Source organism: Grus americana, chromosome 18 (assembly GCF_028858705.1).
Source record: "Grus americana isolate bGruAme1 chromosome 18, bGruAme1.mat, whole genome shotgun sequence".
Lineage (NCBI taxonomy): Eukaryota > Metazoa > Chordata > Aves > Gruiformes > Gruidae > Grus > Grus americana.
The window spans coordinates 11,446,693-11,460,888 of record NC_072869.1 but is presented as its reverse complement, the minus strand read 5'-3'; the positions used below and the strand labels follow the sequence as shown (position 1 = coordinate 11,460,888).

Sequence of the window (14,196 nt, the reverse complement as noted above, 5' to 3'; positions counted from 1 at the left end):
TGCGTCCCGGGCAGAGTGGCTCATAGATGGCTGCAAATCTTGGCTCCTCTTTTTGGGGCAGAAAAGTGAAATTTAGGTGCTTTCTCCCATCTGGCCCGTGCCAATTAAAGTCAGGCACAGACCTCGGGCAGAAGGGCGGCTTCGGGGACGCTGGGCTCCTTTGGGCTTTGCACCTCCAGCCCAACTTTCACTACAGCCCAGCAACACCCACTGCGAGCTGGGCAAGGGACGGGCAGGAAAATCCCTGCAGGCAGCACAGTCCCGTGGGGCCGGCAGGATGGGGACCTTGTGGGGGCTGCAGGGATGCTGAGCATCCTCTCCTCCCGCTGTGCCCCGGCTGTCGCTCCCCTCCCAGGGATGCTGAGCATCCTCTCCCGCTGCCTCCAACGCGGCCATGGGGTTATTTTGCTGCTGGATTCAGACACGAGGAGGACGCCCAGGTTGGGGACACGGGGGTGCCGGTCACCTTACCTTGACCGCTCGGCTCCTGGGGGGAAGCCAAAGCTGGTGGGAGGCGGGGAAGGGGTAGCTGAAATATCCAGCGCTTGCTCGGGAATGGGCGAGTGGGGGGTGGTGGGAAGATCGGCGGGCGGCGCGGGGGGCTGAGAGGCCGGCGGGGTGGAGGACACCTTGCGCACCGCTGCGGTGCCTCGGCGAGCCACCCATGAGGTGTCCATCACCCTGACGCCCATGCTGGGGGGGACACAGAGACGGGCTGTCAGCACCCACCCGACGGGAGGGGAGTGCCAGCACCGCGGTGTGGCTCCTTCGGGGTGCCCCGTCCCTCAGAACGCCTCTTCCGCCAGGAAGCTGCTGGGAAAGAACCTCCACGGCAAGAGGGCAGGGCTGGCAGTGTGGGACGTGCTTGTCACCCACCGGCCACCTCTCCCTTCCCCAGGTACCAGTAGGCACCAGTATCCTCCCAGCACCTTCCCCGCATCCTCCCAGCATCCTCCCAGCACCTTCCCGGCACCGCTGCGGAGGATACAGTACCTTTGGATTTTCCTAAGGCTGCGTGGGCAGAAACACACGATTATTAGTGTGTAAAAAAAAAAAAAACAAAAACAAAAAACCAAACCTAAAACTGAACAGTGCACAGGGCGGGTGAGAGCCTGCTGCTCGGAAAAGGAGCTGTGAGGTCAGGGGGCTTCGAGAGACGAGGCAGGAGGGGCACGGCAGGCACCAGGCTATGCCGGTGATGGGAGAGCTCAGGACATTTTTTGGAGATGGGGGAGCCCTGGGGATGTTTTCTGGAGCCCTCCCGGCTGGCTGCGGTCCCCAGGTGGGGAGGGTGGGAGTGGGCAGCTTTGGCCAGGAGCAGAGCCCAGGGTGGGAGTGGGCAGCTTTGGCCAGGAGCAGAGCCCACAGACCTTGGGGACATCAGGGTATGCAACCCCATCATGGTGCCTTGGGGCCACCCCACAGGCCACCCCACTCTCATCCCCAGTGGGCTGGGGGCAGGCGTCACGCCCCGGGCTCACCTGAGCATCCCCAGGAGCCCAGCATGGAGAGCAGGGGGTCCTCCCACCCCAGGACCACCCAACCTCCACCCAGCTCAGTGCCACCCCCTGCCAGCGTGGTGGCGACGCCACCGCCTCCCTCTCCCCAAACCCTGGCACCGCACAGACCCTACCCATCCTTCTTGTAAAACTCCAGCATCATGTTGTCCGTGGCCACGCTGAGGGGCCGCCGCGCCTGGTCGTGCTGCCGGCGGTCTGCGTGGTCCATGTCCGGGGAGGGCATAGAGCTGTAGTTGGCGTTGTGGTTGACGTGCATGGGGCTGCCGTAGTTGCCCGTCACGTTGAACTCGATGTCTGGAGGGGGGAAAGGGGGGGGGGGGGATGTTGGGTTGTGTGTCCTCAGGCAGGGATGGGAGGTAGCGGCACTGCTGGAATGCTTCGGGGGGGTCCTGAAACAGCTGGATTGGGTCCACTGCTGTGATGAGTCTTGCCAGATCTCTGCCTGAGCCCCACCCCCCCGCAAGCCAAGGCTAGTGGAGCAAAAATAAAGCTGGGAGCCCAGCACCCCCTCCCCAAGGAGGGCCGGGGGGTCCCACAAAGCCCATCCCACCCCGCCGCAGCCACGAGGCACTGCCTACCTCCGGGGAAGAACCAGTCGGCGTGCTGGATGAGCGGCTCGATGATGCCCACGATCTGCAGCGAGACGGTCGTCATCATCTCCGTCATGTTCCTGCAAGGCAGCGGGCAGCAGCTCAGCAACCCCACCACAGCCCAACCTTATTCCTGGTGGGATTTTTGGCCCAGGACCCTCCCTCACCCCCTTCCCCAGCACCCCTTTCCACCCGGAGACCTTACCTGTCCGCCTGCGGCCAGAGGAGGTTGGGCCCCAGCACAATGGCCACGTTGCTCGGTGTCATCTTATTTGTATCCTGGTACTCGGTCAGCTTGGCCAGGAATTTAATCAGGTACCTGGAAAGCAGAGCCAAGCCGTGGGGCTATCAGGGTCACCCCCTCTGCGTCCCCTCCCCGCTGGCCCCACGCTCACCTGATGTTGTTGTAGTTGGCTTTGGGCAGCTTCTCGCAGGCGCCCCAGAGAGCCTGCAGCCGCTTCTCCTGCTCCAGGATGCTGCGGGGAGGTGGGTGAGAGGGTCATCCCCACCCCCACCCCACCCCGGGGCTTTTGTCCCCCCCAGCCCTGCCCTCGGGGACCCTGTGAGACCCTCGGGCTGCTGCCAAAATTATATAAATAAATCAAACCAAAAACTCCATCCAAAATGAGAAGGAAACCTTTTGGCTGCAGGCTGGATGCTGGTCCCCTCCCCACCTCTGTGCAGCCCCCCCGAGGTTTGGGTTTTGGGGATGTGTTCGCCTTGGAAGGGGAAATAACTGCAAATAGCCCCCCAAAACGACAGCCCGCTCCCGCTCGTGCCACCCTTGGGGACTGTCCCCTCTGCCGAGTCACCGCCATGTCCCTGCCGTGCTCCAGCGCTCCCAGGGCAGGTGGGGGACGTGGTCAGACCCATATTCAGGCACCACTGAGGTGGTTCCCACCCTAAATGGAGATCTTCCTTCTCCCACCTCCCTCTGCCCCTCACCCCCTTCCCCAAACACCTCCCACGGTGGAGCAGGCACGCTGGTGCCACCTCAGCTGGCCCAATCCTGCTGGGTTTGGGAGTTTCATGGTGCAGAGCACCTCAGCAAAGCAGGCGGGGGCTCCCTCGTCCAGCTGGCCCCCAGGGGTTGCACACCCATCCAGAAATGGCACCAGCACCCGGCATCCAAGGGCTTGCCAAAAGATGCTGGGAGAGCACCTTGGCCAGGGTGCTCTGGACCACGGTGGGGACATCAGGGTTGGAGGACATCCAGGCCACCCTTGCTGCTGGGACCCATGATGCTCAAGGAGCATCACAGGAACCCTCCTGGCTGTCTGACCCCGGGGGAAACGAATGCTGTGAGCCATGTCAGAAATAACTCATGACCCCCTAACCATCCATGGCGATGCAAGGTGCCACCACCCATGTCACGGGCAGATGCCCCAGACTCACTTGGAGGCCTGGATCCACTCCTCATACAGCTCGAACGTCATGAGGGGCTCCGGCAGCTCTCGCAGGTAGGACTTGAGGGCTCCTGTGGCGCACAAGGGACATGGGGCTCAGCACCGCAGGATGTGCCGCGGTGGCACTGCCCGCCAGGCACTGAGTGGTTTCGCTCCTCGGCACTTCGACTCGCATCTCTCCCAAACTCCCCACCGATGTGTCCCAAAGCACCCGTCAGTCCCTGAGGCTTGGTGGAGCCCATAGCATCCCCTGACCCCCTGCCACCCCCTTGCCACCTCCGCCTAGTCCCTCCTAGCACCTCCCTGATTCCCTCCACCATTTTTGTCTCCACCAGGCGTTCACCCAACTCTCCGTCACTTGTTTTTGCTGGGAAAAGGTTCCCATTGCAGTCAGTAGGAAGCCAGGGTCCAATCCTGCACCCTCCATAGAGCCCAGCCCAGGAGGGGGGCAGCTGATTGGCATTTAAACTCAATTAACGCTTAATAGCAGCCCTGTGGGCCCGGATCTGTGCTTGGAGAGGGCAACTTGTATCAGTGCTTGGTCACCCACACAGTGACAAAGTGTCTCCTGATGTTCAGAGGTTCTGTTGGTGCCCATCGCCTCTGGTCCTGGCACCACTGGAAAGAGCTGTGTCCCCTTTGCACCCTCCCTGCGGTTATTTATACCCATCAGTGAGACCCCCCCGAGCCTCCTCTGCTCCAGGCCAAACAGTCCCAGCTCCTTCAGCCCTTCCTCCAGAGGGAGATGCTCCAGGCCCTTCAGCATCTTCATGGCCTTTCACTGCAGACTCTCCATACGTCCGTGGTCTCTCTTGCAGCACCCAGCATTGGACCCAGCACTCCAGGGGTGGCCTCACCCGTGCTGAGCAGAGGGGCAGGATCACCTCCCTTGACCTGCTGGCATCACCTCTCCAGTGCAGTGCAGGACACCATTCGCCTTCACGTTGCCAGCCCATGGTCAGCTTGGTGTCCTCCAGGACCCCTGGGGCCATCTCTGCCAAGCTGCTTTCAAGCTGGGTGGCCCCAGCATGTCCATGGTGCCCTCCCCAGGGGCAGGACTTGGCACTTCCCCTTGCTGACCTTCACCAGGTCTCTCAGCCCATTCCTCCTCCTGCCCAGGTCCCTGGGGATGGCAGCACGACCCTCTGGTCCATTAGCTTGGTGTCATCTGCAACCTTGCCAACGGTGCTCCCTGCCCCATCACCAGGTCATTAATGAAGATGTTAACCAGGACCAGACCCAGTATCAACCCCTGGACTACACCACTAGTTACTGGCCTCCAACCAGACTTCACGCCACTGATGACCACCCTCTGGGTGCCCATGGCTGGCGCTGGGGGGCTGGCCGGGCCACTCTGCTCACCCCCAACCTCCCCACCCCGGGGCAGCCTCTACCTGCGATGGCGTGTGGGTCGGCCGAGTACTCCTGCACGTCCACCACGCAGCAGTCCAGGGCAGCCTTCAGCTTCTTCAGCTTGGAGGCAGAGGGAGCCACTCGGAAGAGACCCTTCGCAGAGGACACAGGAGAGCGTCGGACAAGCTTTGGGGCCAGGGATGTCCCCAGAGCCCCACGGTTCCTTGTCCCTGCTCTGGAAGCACCCATGTCCCCTTCCATCCTGCCCAACTGAGGGTGGCAGGACGCGGGACCCACCTCCTCCTGCATGCCGCACTCCAGCAGCATCGTCACGCACGCCTCCACGGGGAAGGCGATCTCCCGCCCGCTGACGGCCAGGTGCTCCTCCAAGGGCTTCCCGAAGGAGGGCTTCTCCATCCACGCCTCTGTGACGGGCAGAGGGGGTGAGAGGAGAGGGAGGACACGGCGGGGACGGTGCCGGATCCGGCATCCCCTCCCCAAAAGGCCCTCGGATCACAGCGTGTCGGCAGCAAAATATTCCGTTTGGGTGTTGCTAAAACAACAGGACCCCGCACCTCTGTCCTGGGCGGCTCGGGAAGTGCTTTTTAAAGATGAAATCCAAACAAAATGTTTTCCAATCATCACACGGGACATTTCAAAGGGGCTGGATAACGTTTTCCGGGGGGAGCAATCACGGGCAAACCTTTGCAATATATTCCCCCTTCTTCCATCACAGTTTGAGGCAGGAATATTTTGTGGGATCAAGAGAAAAAAATAAAATACAAATCACTCCCTGCCCCGCTGCAGCGACGGCAGCACCCCGAGCCCTGCCCCGGGGGATGCGCTGCTCTCGGGGCCATCGCGTGGGGCTGTCCCCCACCTCGGTCTCCCAGCCCAGCTCCTATGGAGGTTGCACAGCGCAAAGCGAAGCCCCAAGACCCCCCCCCTCGGCGCTGGGTTCCCACCTCCGGTGCTGCGCTCGATGGGGATATTCGGGCAGGTTTCTCGCCCCCCTCCATGAAGGTGGCTGGATCCTGCCCCCCCCTCCCTGGCAACCAAGTGGGATGGGGATGCCCCCTCCAGCGCCGGGGCAGGCGGGATGCGGACGGGGCAAGCAAAGGGAGGATGCTCAGCCACAAACCCAGCACCACGCCACGCCGCGGGGTCACGCCGCAGCCCGGCTCATCGCCACGGCAAAGCCTTGCACGGCTCCGGCGTGACGCAGAGGCACGGGGACCCCCGGGGCACTTACCCTGCTGGGCTTTAATTTGAGGCAGGACATTCTGCAAAAGCGCTAAGGATTTCCGATGGTACTCTGCCTGCACCTCGATCAGCTGGGGAGGGAGAGACGGCACCGACTGTCACCCCTACGGCCGGGGCCGGGGCCAGAGGAGTCCCGTGGGGACGGGCGGCACTTACGGTTTGAAAATAGTTTGCATAGTCTACTTCTTTGGCCACAAAATTGTACATGTCAGCCGAGAGCTGGTCCTGCGGAGAGCAGAGAATTAGTCGCCGTCCCACTCGTGCTGCCCTGATGCCACCGCGATGGCCCTGTCAGAGGCCACCGGGAGGGACCAGCTCGGTCACACCGGGAGCCAACGTGCAACGTGTTGCTTTCTGCTGCTGTGCAAACGGCTCCAACTTCGCGCGCACACACCCCCCCCCCCTGCCCCTTCCAGAGCCCACAATTAGCTGGCGCCATGTAACGAGCTCTCTGGAAGCGAGAGTTACCTGGAAACCCCCATCAGCCACAGGCGGCACAGCACCGCCGGCTGAACGGCACAAATCCAACCCCATCCCAGCACCTCGCCGCATCGCTCCTCGCGTGCAAGCGGCTCATTAACCACAGGGCTAATTGCTGCGCAGTGAAGCAGCGCGCACGGCTTGGCTGCTGCAGGTGGAACCCCAACCGCTCGGTGTGGACCAGACCGACAGGGCATCGGGGGCTTCTTGCTCCAAATTGCAACGAGCCCCTTGCCACGGGGACGCGCATCTCTGTCCTCGCACTCGCAAAATCGACCGTGCCACTTCCCGAATTGCTCCTTTCTGAGAATCCCCTTGGGTAACTCAACTGGAGGAAAACCATCGGGGGTTTAAAACACCGCGAGCACGTCCCGGCTGCAACGTCCCCCATCGGTACGGGGAAGGTACTGGGGGGCAGCTCCTGGTCGAGCTGGTTTGCTGGAAATCGCTGGGTGCGTGCGGCTGTGATGCTCTAAGCTGGGGGGAAGAGAGCAGGAGTCTGGGGTTGGAGTTTAAAGGCTACGTGGGTTCTGGCCGTGCCCCTGGAGCAAAGAGCCAGGATTGGAGCCACTCACCCAGCTCCTGCCCAAAACCCAGAACACAGGTTTGCCCGGCCCTTGGCGTTTTCTGCCCCAGGGGAATTTAAAGCCACACAAAGTTGCCTGTGGGTTTTATTGCCAAATCCCGCAGCCCGTGACGAAGGCGCTGGCGGCAGCGTCCCCCCTCGCTTGGACGCTCTTTCCACCGGACATGACCAACGGGGTGGGTCGTGCTCCCGAGGGATGGCACGGGTGACATGCCCGGGTGACACGCGTGGGCTTGGCACGTGTCAGAGCTGTCTGCAGGTCTCTGTGCCAGGGCTGAGCGTACTCGGTGCTGAGCTCGCTGGCTCCTGCCGGGATGGGTCCCCTGGGAATGGGATGCTCTCCAGCTCCAGCAGGATATGGGGATGGGGACAGAGGAACCGGGGACGTCCCGCTTGGCTGGTGAGCATCGCCACTGCCCCCAGGCTGCATTTGGGCACGGGGACCAGCCGGAGGAGGGTTTATCACGGGCAATGGGGTAAGAAGAGGGTGAAGAACGGGCTAAGAGAGGAGGCTGCGGGTTTTCCGCAGTGCCTGGGATGCCGAGGTTCCCCCCAGCCCCGCAAGGAGGGATCCCCCTGGGACCCCCAGGTACCCTGCAAATCTCCACTCTGTTGGCTGCCTCCTCCATCTCCTCCCTGAGAGCGTCGGCCTTGGCGCCCGAGGGCTGCAGGTTGCTGGCCAAACCCGAGGACTTTGCCGACTGCTGCCACCTGCGGAGAGAGGGCAGAGCTGTCACGGGGGGACAGGGACCAGTGAATCCCAGTGGACTTGGAGGGAAGCCCAGGGAACCCCCTCGGCCAAAGCCACCACGGTCCCCAGGGCTGAGCACTGTGGGGATGGGCCCAACCCCGGCTGGGATGCAGCATCCACTCCCACCCCCAAATACCCCCAGTCCCCCAACGGGGCTCTAATTAAGCGATTATTTTCAGCAGGAGAACGAGTTTCATTCTGGTGGAGGAGAGAGGGAGGCAATGGGAGAGCCAGGACATGGCACTGGGGACTACAGACACCTCCCAGACGTTTCCCTGCGGCACGCCGTGATGTCGTGCAGGGTTTGGCCAACCCCAGTTATTTTTTAAACGGTTGCAAATGGCCCTGGGAAAAACCCAAAGCGCAGCCTGCCGGGTCGCACCGCAGCCTCTGGGACACGGGACGATCCCAAAGGACATCCCACATCCACCCCAGCGCTACTCTCCGGCGGCAGGAGCGCCCAGCTCTTTGCCATCACGTAAGAACTCACCAAGATAAGGAAAAGAGGAAAAAGATAAAGATTTGTGCCAGAAAAAAATACTCTTTTCTGCAGAGGGGTGGCAAGGAAAAGGGATCTGTGGATTCTGCAGACAGGAGCAGAAATCGTGGCTGGCTGCAGAGCTTGACTTCAAGGCACACGGTGACACGTCGGAGACTTCTCGTCCCAAGGGAGCTGCGGTGCCAGGGCTCCGGGACGTGCCCTGCTTGGTGTTACCAATCGCTTGGGAATTTCTATTTTTTATAAAGCAGCTTTGAAGCTGCTTCCTACCGCGTCCTGGAGGAGTCCATGTCCAGCACGAGCTTCGCCAAGTGCTTCCTCTGCTTTTGGATGTTCGGGATTTCCACCTGCAGCAACAGGCAGGAATGGGAGGAGATAAACACCCGCGGAGAGGGGCCTGGGGTAGCTCATACCTGGCTGCGACGCTGGGAGTTTGGGCTTATTTTAACATTATTAGGGTGATGGCAGAGCTCGTCCCTCCTCCGTGTCCCCACCTGGGCTGTGCCACCCCCCCGCCAACAGCCCTGACCCGCAGAACCCGCATCCCTGGGAGGAGCATCCTTGGGGGACCAAAGCTTCCCGCGGTGGGGAGCTGGATGAAGGCAGGAAAAGGGCTTTTGGGGACGGCAACGCACAGCTCCCGTGCGCCGAGGACTTGGTAACGGCTGAGAGCCCCCAGCACCAGCACTGCGATAGAGCTCTTGTTTCTGCTGGGGAAAATAAAATCAGAGCCAAGCTCAGGACATTTTGCTAGATGTAAAAAAAAGGGGGGAAAAAGCATTGGGTAAAATTGAAAAAATCAAAAAAAGTTGGCAGCAAGGGGGAAAAGGAGGATAAAAAAAAATCCCAAACAACAGTGGTATGTGTTTGGAGCTTGAAAAATGGGTCAGAAATAAGAGTGTGAATGGCTCTGCCCTCAGGGACGGCAGAAAAGAGCCAGAGCAGCGAGAGCGGGCGAAGGAGCCCGGCAGGACCACGGCCCCCGCTGCCAGCCCAGCTGAAGGTGCAAATATCGCCGGCCAATTAAAGCAATTAGCAAACACCTCAAAGACCAGCGGTCTCTCGCGGGGGCCGGGAACCAAACGTGCCACCGAAGCAGTGAAACCTGCTTCCCCCAGGCTCGTTTCAGATGCGAGTCCCCCGGCACGGTGACACCCCGACCCGATGACGTCCCCCCCGGCCCGCTCACCTCAGCCAGCACGAAGAGGGGCTCGATGACGTCCCTTTCCACCTGCAGCTCGAAGTGGATCAGCTCCTGAGCCAGCTTGTCCTCCGCCTCCCCGCACAGCCGCAGCATCTTCCTGCAAGGGCACCGGGGGGGGGGGCGATGGGCAGCCAGCCTGCGCCCATGGCGGGGGACGGTGGTCACCCAAAGCCCCCGGGGGTCTCGGCAGAGGGCTGGAGGGAGGGCGGCAGCTCGGGGACCGTGCTGTTAGGAACATCTCATGCCCTAACCGCTGTCCCAGTTAGAGTCGGGAGTTGTACGGACTTGCTTGAGATACATAGATACACAGATAGCAATATATATGGTTTACATCGTATACGGCACGGCTAAAGGGCCCCAGCTCATCACAAGGAGAAGGACGAAGGAAACCCCTGGACTACCAAGATCAAACAAGCACCCCCACCCCCCACCACCGCTGTGAAACCCCCTCCCCGTTATCCGCCATCACGGGCAAGGAACTACAGCGATTCCCAGCAGCGGCATCCCGGCAGCGGCAGAGCACCGGGGGGAGACCCGGCCCCCCCTTACCCCAGCAGGGAGTCGTCGCCCAGCACGGCCGATCCCTCCATCAAGCACTGCGCCAGCGTCGTCAGCGGCAGCTTCTTCTGCAAAGACAGCGCTGCGTTTCCCACCCCGCCGGCAGCTCCCCCCGGGCATCCTCAGAGCCCCGCCAAAGCCTCACCGAGCGCTTGTCGGCATCCACGCCTTGCTGGCCCTGCAGACATGCCGTCAGCTTCTTGTGGGTGCTGTGGGAGACCTGCTTCACCAGCTCCAGGCGCTTCTCCACCTGCGGATGCAGCGGTGCCCATCACCGGGGTATCCCGCCTGGTCCCTCTCCCGTCGTTCAAGGACCGTAAGGGACTTTTTTGCTTTTCAATCAAAGCGATTTTAATTGCTGCTGCATCGGGTGCGACAGCCCCGGAGCCCAACCGCTTCCCAGGGAGGGATGCTGTAAGCGGGAGAAGGTTTCACCGGGCTGATGCTGCCCCATCTTAAACCCCCCCCCGGGCAGGGCTGGGGGCCGGATCCAGAGCAGTCTCCAAAGCCCCCGTGTCCCAGGGCGAGGGCAGGAGGTGTCTGTCCCCAGCCGAGCCCTGCCACGAACCAAACTGCCTGCAGCTCCGAGCCAGGGCTGCAAATTGCCTTATTTGCCTCTGCATTGATTAAATGAAGAATTTCATTCCAAAACTCAGCGAGATGAGTCACTAAATGTAGGCAAACAAGAGCCACTGAAAACCGTAGCTGAGAGAGACTCAGGGAAAACATGAAAATCTCAAAAATTTGGGAATTAATACGGAAAAAGAGAAGTATTCTCTAAAGCTCAAAATCCTGGGAAATGATTTTGGGGGAAAAAAAAAAAAACCCAAAAAGAAATACTTCCTGCCCGGGAGAAGTGCTGAGCCTGCGACAAGTCCAGCGAGGCTCTCATGGGAGCCTGGCACTCGAGCTGAGCTGCTCTCCACCACTATAATAATATATATCACTAATAATATATATACTATATATAATAATATGTTAAAATATTATATATTTATTAAAAATTAATAGATCTCCACGATGCGCAGCTGAGGTAGAGCAGGCTCTGCCGTCCCTGCAACATAGATGTGTTCTTTTCAACATCTGCATGGACATGTTTGGGTGTATATATATATATAAATTATATATAAAAATATGATAGAAATGATATTTATATGTCTGTGTCCATGTCTGTGTTGCAAGGAAGGGGTATGATGTTCAGAAGGACACGCATGTGGGTGCGCACCCCTCCAGATGAGGTAATTAGATACAACGCCCAGAAGGGTTTGGGTTCCTGACCATCCCTGGAGACAGACCCCCCCCAAACATGACTGACTCTTCGGGAGTCCCCCAGACACGGCAGCACCCATCACCCTCCCCACCGAATTATCTCCAAAAAGTGTAAAAATCCCCTGTGCAATGTCGCCGAAGCCAGGCGTGCCCTCGCCGGTGCCGGCACAGATGTCACCGGAGGGCTGTGAGAGCCGTGCCCAGGGGCCATGGAGACCTCAGAGCTTGCAAGAAGAAACGGCAAAAATTAATACAGAAATAAAAATGTTCGTTATTGATGTTCCCTCTGGCTGCTGGTGGCGGGGAGCTGAGCGCTCCCCTCCGCTCCGTCCCACTGGGGCTGGCAATCCCTGGGGACAACGGGGCACGTCACCGCCGCACCCTGCCCATCCCGGCCACCGGCACTGCCGGGGAAGGAAGGGAAAAAACCCCCAAATCTCCAAGGCTGGGGAGCGACTCGCAGGGGTGCGTACCGCGGGGACAGCAAACCAACACCCCGGGAGCCTGCGCACCCACTTCCACCAGTGATTTCTCACCGGGGCTGGTGCAACCGGAGACCGACCTCAGTCCCCCCTGCACGGGTCGGGCTGGTCCCAGACGCGATGGAAACGGCCGATAAATCCCCGGTAAAGCAGCAAGAGGCCGCGGGGGGGATTAAGCGACGCGGGCAGCTGCCCTCTGCGCCCGGCCGGCACGTTTGCGAACAGCTTCGCTTCACCCTCGTGCAGCACGGTTTCACCCTCGCCCTTTAGGGACGGCTCTGACCCTGCTCACACTTTTAGCTACTACACGGCTCTTGCTAAAGCCTGATGTGTGCAGGCAGCAGCGCCATTAGGTCCACGCGAGGGCAACGCGTAGGCAGGACGGGGTGGCCAGCGAGAGCCGAAGGTCGCCCTGCAGCCCCTGTCACCTGCGGGTCGCTGCCTCCCGCCACCGGCATCCTCGTACACCGGCCGTCTGGCTGTTTCTGCAGAATCCGCTACCTGACAGCAATGGCACGGAGCAAATTCCCAAGCTGGGAGGTATAAATACATCAGCTTAGTCCCCAAACCGGTTTGGAAGCGGATCCAACAGCAGCCGGACCGGCCGGTGCCAGGGGATGCCCGCGCCGTGCTGGAGGAGGGGTGAGCACCCTCCCCGACGGCTGGGACACGGTTTGGCTCGTCGGCACCCGAGTTATGAGCGACGGTTTAGAGAACGCGTGCGTTAGAAACCTCAGGAATTCAGTGATGGATTTGTGAATTCAGTGATGGATTTGTGAATTCACATCCCTTTCCCGGCCCTTTCCCTCCCCGGGGTGTGCAGGCAGCCCTGCGCCCCTGGAGCAAAAAGCAGTGAGATGAGATGTCCCCGAGGGACCGCGACCTGAGCGTCACGGCCGACGCTCCAAGGCACCATGTGAGGTTTTTGGCTCGAGCCGTTTTGCTGAAGTCGCCAAACTCATCAGCTCTGGGGACTGTCCCCTGCTGCCACGTGGCCCGTCCCCAGGGCAGGTTTTGCAGCAGAGAGGGGAGACGCAGGCGCCCGCAATCCTGCCGGCCGTCTCAGGTTGCCGTCCCGGCGGAGGCGAGACTGGATCCGATTCCAGCTGACCTGAAAACCAGGCTGGGAAAGGGCTGGGAGGGCACGGGGAGGGAGACGATGCTGCTTCCCGCGCTCTCAACACCCTCCTCCTCCTCCCAGCCCATCTCACTGCCACAGGACACCGCAGCACCGACCGGCACGGAGCTGCTGCCACATCCAGCGCCCACAGGTGGGTGCCTGGGCACCCACGGGTGCCCTGGGTGCGGGTCGGACCAGCTGCAGAGGACCTCACCTGCAGGAGATCTTCACTCAAAACCTCCGTCTTCTCAGCCCTGCAAGACAAGAAAGAAGACAAAGCGTTGGCGAAGGGGCCGGCACACGTGGCAGCGCCGGAGCTGCACGCCGCGGTACCGGCCACGGCCAAACGTGCTTTTCCATCGGGATGCAGGCAGCGATTTAAGGCTCTCTGGCCCCACCAGCCATTGCCTCATCTCCTAAATAAGCAAAAGATGGAGCATCTCCACGGCTCACTGCGAGCGTGCCACGTCCCAGGCCAAGTCGGGGTCCTCCCCTGATCTCCCCCTTATTTTTCCATTATTCCCAGCAAAACAGGGATGTTAAATTCCCAGGAGGATGCGGCCAGTGCTGCAGAGGGAGGCCGTGTGTCTACGCACGAAAGCAGCTCCCGGGGCTGTTTCGGGCTCTGGCACATCCTCAGCGCCGCGGATTTCAAGGACGCAACCCGTCCGCACGACTGAGCCTCTTCGGTCTGACGCAGCCGACTGAATCTGCGGCGGCAGCTGCTGCCTGGAGCTTTGCCGTAACACTCCCCGCTGCTCGTCGGAGCCGGAGTTACCGCTCCGGAACTCGTGTCATCCCCTGGATTTGCTAGAGAAGAGCGCCGGGGATGGAGGAGACACGGCCCCGCTGCAGACCCTCTTCGGCCCCAGCATCCTGCCTGCAAAGCCCCCGCGGCTGCTCCTCACTGGATCTGCTCAGGCTTATTTAAACCATCACACTCTGGATGATTTATTCACTTTCTTATGGGTTTTTTTTTTTACAACTTCAGTGCATCATCTCTCTTCAAAAAAATGACCTCCGTTGAGATGCGCTTGGGCAGAGCTGTGATTTAGCCAATTAGACCCTAAAGGTTCATTAACGAGCAACGAAAGCTTAGCGCTCTCATCCTTCTT

General features: G+C 60.5%; 1 protein-coding gene across 2 annotated transcripts in view; it reads right to left on the bottom strand.

Moving 5' to 3' along the window:
- ARHGAP44 (Rho GTPase activating protein 44) overlaps positions 1–14,196 on the bottom strand; it is a 29,059-nt gene that overhangs the window by 4,047 nt on the left and 10,816 nt on the right. Inside the window, exons 2-18 of one of the 2 annotated variants that reach the window (XM_054846573.1) lie at positions 13,296–13,335; positions 10,356–10,460; positions 10,202–10,278; positions 9,638–9,749; positions 8,719–8,795; positions 7,792–7,909; positions 6,289–6,357; positions 6,122–6,203; positions 5,167–5,294; positions 4,911–5,022; positions 3,506–3,587; positions 2,506–2,586; positions 2,316–2,429; positions 2,099–2,190; positions 1,634–1,814; positions 994–1,011; positions 472–693 (exon numbers count right to left, since the gene is read on the bottom strand). In XM_054846573.1, the coding sequence (XP_054702548.1) occupies positions 472–693; positions 994–1,011; positions 1,634–1,814; positions 2,099–2,190; positions 2,316–2,429; positions 2,506–2,586; positions 3,506–3,587; positions 4,911–5,022; positions 5,167–5,294; positions 6,122–6,203; positions 6,289–6,357; positions 7,792–7,909; positions 8,719–8,795; positions 9,638–9,749; positions 10,202–10,278; positions 10,356–10,460; positions 13,296–13,335 (1,710 nt within the window). The remainder of the gene's footprint in view (positions 1–471; positions 694–993; positions 1,012–1,633; positions 1,815–2,098; positions 2,191–2,315; positions 2,430–2,505; positions 2,587–3,505; positions 3,588–4,910; positions 5,023–5,166; positions 5,295–6,121; positions 6,204–6,288; positions 6,358–7,791; positions 7,910–8,718; positions 8,796–9,637; positions 9,750–10,201; positions 10,279–10,355; positions 10,461–13,295; positions 13,336–14,196) is intronic. The other variant, XM_054846574.1, reaches the window with a different exon arrangement.